Source organism: Silurus meridionalis, chromosome 24 (genome assembly GCF_014805685.1).
Source record: "Silurus meridionalis isolate SWU-2019-XX chromosome 24, ASM1480568v1, whole genome shotgun sequence".
NCBI lineage: Eukaryota > Metazoa > Chordata > Actinopteri > Siluriformes > Siluridae > Silurus > Silurus meridionalis.
The window spans coordinates 560,197-565,196 of NC_060907.1; the positions used below are offsets into that span (position 1 = coordinate 560,197).

Here is a 5,000-nt window from a genome sequence, read left to right on the forward strand (position 1 = left end):
TTCAGGTAGATGTTTATTCTGTAAGTGTTTGTTTGTGTTTGTGTTTGTGTCTGTGTGTGTGTAGGTGACTGATTTATCTGCAGAAACTCTGGCGACGGTGTTGTCATGTTATCTCTATGGTAATGATACCATATCAAATAAAACATGGAAAATCTTTCTAACAGGAGTCAGCCTGGTCCTTGGCCCTGCCCTTGATCTGTTTCCCAACAAGGTACCACAAACAAACAACACATATAGTTTGATAAACCGAAGGAAAAACAGTCAAATAGACAGACAGAAAGAGTGTTTGTTTATTGTTCTTTTAGTACCATGCTAGCATCACTGGATATTTTCATTCAGGTTCAAGTTAGGTATAATGGGACTTCAACTTTGCCAAACTTTAGTGGTTATATGGAGTCCTTCATTTCAATACTCCATAAATTCTCCAGTATTTTTATACTTTTAGGAAATGTTCTGCATAAGTGCTTTCTGAGAAGAAAAAGGTGTCTGTGTTTTCTAGAGCACTGCAAAACAAACATGGCAATCAAACATTTATTAATATGTTTTGATGGTCAAGTTTGTTTTGCTTGTTATCTGTACACTGGTCCTTTTCTGTTTGGCACATTTTTAAGATCTACTTGTTTATTATGGATTTAAGGTCTGATGGTGGGAAATTCCAGTCTGTGACTCCCAGTTTGAGGGCTTTTTTAGCAGCAATGTCTGCCTGTTCGTTGCCATACGGTCCAATGTGATTTGGTACCCGACAAATTAGTGTGTTATAGTTTTGTATCTGTAGTGAGTCCACTTTAATAGGATGCTGGCAATTATGGGATTTACAATTATAGGATTTCCTGCTGCAAATGTGAAGTTGTCTATTCTGGATCTATTGGTATAATAGAGTAGAAAGCACCATCTTATAACCAAGAACTGTATATAATCAGATGGGTGGGTTTCTTTATATTCCAAAGTAGAAATGGCTTATAATACATTTTATTTATAGGTGTCTTACATTACACTCAAGGACACCTGACATACAATTAAAATGCATTGTAAGCAATGCACTGTTTAACTGAAAGCCAGTGCAGCTGTTGGAGAACAGGAGATACCTTGAGTGGCAGGTCTTTCTCTGACCAATGTGAGCACTCTGGGCACATTGTGTTTGGTGCAATGGGCATAGCTGTGGGAGGATTTGAGAAGAATAGGATAGGCCTTTCTCCAGACACATCGACAGCTCTTGACCAAGGCTAGATCCCCAGGAGTCAACAGAATGTCCTCCAAAAGTTGACCATTAATTGGGTAGCTCAGTCCGAGACAATGTCACATGGGAGGCTGTGAAGGTGAAAAACCTGCTGGAGTGAGAGCTGGGCCATCTCCTTGGCAGATGGTGACTTGGTGAAGGGGAACAAAGTGAGCTGCACTGAATTCCACTAGAAACTCAGCAACCGACCGATTCCCCTGGGTCATAGAGAACAACAATCGAGGTGCATCCTGTTGGGGTGCAATGGTTTTGAGGTTCATCCAAAGCTTTCCGAAGAAGGCATTGTCAATGGAACAGATGGACAACTGCTGTAACCACTCCTCAGTGGCCCACAGCAGGGCCTTGCCTGATAACAGGAAAATTACATAGGCCATTTTAGAGTGCTTGGACAGGAAGGAAGATGGCTGGAGTTGAAATAGCATGTTGCACTGCATCAGGAAGGTTCTTGGGTTCTCCAAAGAAGTGTTCAGGAGGGGGCAAATGAGATTCACAAAGAGGCTGTGATGGGGACTTGGCCGGCGGTGGGGTGGGAGGTCAGGGCGGAAAAAAACAGGCAGTACACCTAGCAAGCACCTTACTTCATGAGTAATCATTATGTGGTTCTGGAGCTGGCAAGTAAGTGTAAAAGGCATCATTATGTAGCAAGAAAAATGGGCAATGTCCCCAAAGCACCCTAAGGAGGTTAGACTTGGCACATACCTTTTTCAGCTCTGTCTCTTTGCTTTGTAATCTTTTTCCTGCATTGGTTTTTCTTTGCGGGATGTTGGTTAAGAGTCCTTTCTGTTTCTTACCTTTTATAGCTTGTTTGCAGTTTTTGTCAAACTATGGGTTAGTTTTGTTATGTGGCTTTGTGTATGTTTTGAGGATTGATTGTCCTCCTTTTAAATTAGAGTATAATTGAAACTCTGGATTGGGTTTTGGCTACTTCTTATGGCATTTTTGAATGAAAGAAGTTCCAGTTGGCTTTTTAAAGAGCCATACTGCTATTCTTTATTGGAATTCTACTTCTGTAGGCTTTATGGATTGTAGTTTGGTAAATTTCATGAAGTGCTCCATCTTATAGAAGCGGTTGACAACAATAAGGTTTGTGGTGTTTCTGACTAAGAGGAACAAAGGTGACAAAATTCATGGCAATATGGGACCTGGGCCATCTGGAAACTGAGAGGGGGCAAAGTAACCCTGCTGGGTGGCATTTGGGGCCTTTGTGTTAAGTATAGATGGGACAGGTGGCGACAAAGCCGCAAAGGTCCTTCTGAGTGATGGGCCCCCAGAAATGCATGGCTAGTGCATGAGGAGAGCCAGGATGACAGAAAAGGCAGAGTTGTGGCACCACTGGAGCACTAGACAACCCTGCTTTCCTCCTTTCACATAAGAAATAAGCGGTAGGGGGTAACATTTTTTAACCATAAGGGCATTGAGCTTTCAATAATCAATACACAGAGAAAGTGTCTTGTATTTCTTCTTCACAAAGAAGAACCCAGTCCTAGCAGGGGAGGAGGAAGGGGGGATAATGCCGGCATCGAGGAACTCCTGAATGTCATGCCTTTCCACTCAGACCCTGAGAGATGGTATATGTAAACATCCAGAACACTCCCCATTCTAAAACTTTGGTTAAGAAGTGGATTGGATAAGAGGGGTAGTGGTTGGCTCGATGTGGGCTTCCCTACAATATAGGCACCTCTCCTTCTCTATTGGTGATAAATGTTTGCACCCTATTTGCATGGGCTGAGGCAGAGATGGGCGATCTGGAACCGGGAGCTGTTCAAGGAGGACTTCTCCAATGAAAGGGGGCAGAGAACAGAATCGCTCTTAGTGTGGCTTTTCTGCGTGTAACTCCCAAGTCCTCCGGTCTATCCTAGTGGCCAGGGTAATCAGATCATCTAGAATGAGAATGAAACTCATCCTTCACCTCTGTCAAATGTCCCTGCAGAAACGCATCTTAGAAAGTGGTCAGGTTCCACCTTCAGTCAGAGAGGGTCTTGCCGAATTCCATTGCATATACACCAACCTGTCGGTTTCCCTGGGTGATGGAAAGTAGCAATCAAGCCGAGTCCTGTCAGGTGCTTTCTGGAGCCAGGTGGGTTTCTTAAAAGCAAAAAGCAGTAGGGTTAAAGGCAGCTTTAAAGTGATGTAGTTGTGCAAATTTAGTGTTGAGTCTATAGCAGTTACACTGAATAATGTTCGAGTTAATTTTTAGGTTGGTAAAACCACTGAGAGTCCCTTATTTATATTTAGCGGATAAGCTGCACCTGCAAAATGTTGTATTTCCTGATATTTTAATGTCTTTTGGTTGTTCAGTTTTTTAGGACTCTTAAGTTATTTTTGTTCTTCAGTAATTTTGATCTTCAGTAATTTTGGGCTGTGTTTGGGAGGATTGGAATGTTGCATTATGTTCGCAACTAAGGATCCTTTCCACTTCACAACTAGCTGATTTTCTATTAGTAGGCATTGTGTGCTTTAAATCTTCTTTTGGGGTTTTGTTGATTTGTTGTTGTTTTAATTTTTCATTCAAGTCAGGTGTGTCTGACAGTCAACAGTGTTCTTGGCGGGTTTTGCTACGGATGAGTGTGATTTCCTTTGGATAAAGAATGGTGATTTTTCAGACCATTTTATGCATGTCTTTGTTGCTCACCCTTTCAGTACATATTACTCTTTGAAGTTTTTTTTTTATCAAGAACTGGGCAATCTTTTGATTAAGCCAAATGGTGTGCTCGATAGGTGCCTTTTTACATTTGTTATTTATATTTGTTATTTGCTTTGAGAATGTTGATGGAGAAGTATAGAGAAGGTCAGAAGGAGTTGCAATGTGTGTGTTTGTGGATTTAGAGAAAGCGTATGACAGGGTGGAGAGAGGAGTTGTGGTATTGTATGAGGAAGTCTGGTGTGTCAGAGAAGCATGTGAGGGTGGTGCAGGACATGTATGAGGACAGTGTGACAGCAGTGAAGTGTGCAGTAGGAACGACAGACTGGTTCAAGGTGGAAGTTGGACTGCATCGGCTCTGAGCCCGTTTTTTGTTTGCAGTGGTGATTGACAGGTTTAAGGACAAGGTCAGACAGCAGTCTCAATGGACTATGATGTTTGTTGATATTGTGATTTGTGGTGAGAGTAAAAGGGAAGGTTTATAGGACTGTGGTGAGACCTGAGATATTGTATGGTTTAGAGACATTGGCATTGAGTAAAAGACAGGAGGTGGAGCTGGAGGTAGCAGAGATGAAGTTGGTTAGATTTTCATTGGGAGTGACAAGAATGGACAAGATTAAAAATGAGTTTATTAGAGGGACAGCGCATGTAGGACGTTTTGGGGACAAAGTAAGAGAGGGCCGATTGAGATGGTTTGGACATGTGCAGATGAGGGACATGGGGTAGATCAGTAGGAGAATGCTGAGGATGGAGACACCAGGAAGGAGGAAAAGAGGAAGACCAAGGAGGAGGTTTATGGATGTGGTGAGGGAAGACATGCAGGTAGTTGGTGTGAAAGAGGCAGATGTAGAGGACAGGGGGGTATGGAGACGGATGATCCACTGTGGGAGAACCTAAAGAAGAAGAAGATTTATATTTGTTATTATGGATGCTATTTAAACTTTATCCATAACCCGGAGTTCTCTGGGTCAGGTTACTCCTTTACTGCTGTTTATTGTTGGATGGTTGCATGCATCAGATTCTTGGCATACTACCAGTATCTGTTCACTCCATAGTTTTTATATCTTTTAATGTACCTGCTATGCCGGATATACATTTTGTATTGCAAAAGGTGATAGCCAA

General features: G+C 42.2%; 1 protein-coding gene across 1 annotated transcript in view; it reads left to right on the forward strand.

The window, feature by feature from the left end:
* Positions 1-5,000, forward strand: part of LOC124378540 — a 37,366-nt gene that overhangs the window by 30,774 nt on the left and 1,592 nt on the right. The window contains exon 33 of the mRNA XM_046838255.1: positions 65-211. Within this exon, the coding sequence (XP_046694211.1) occupies positions 65-211 (147 nt within the window). The remainder of the gene's footprint in view (positions 1-64; positions 212-5,000) is intronic.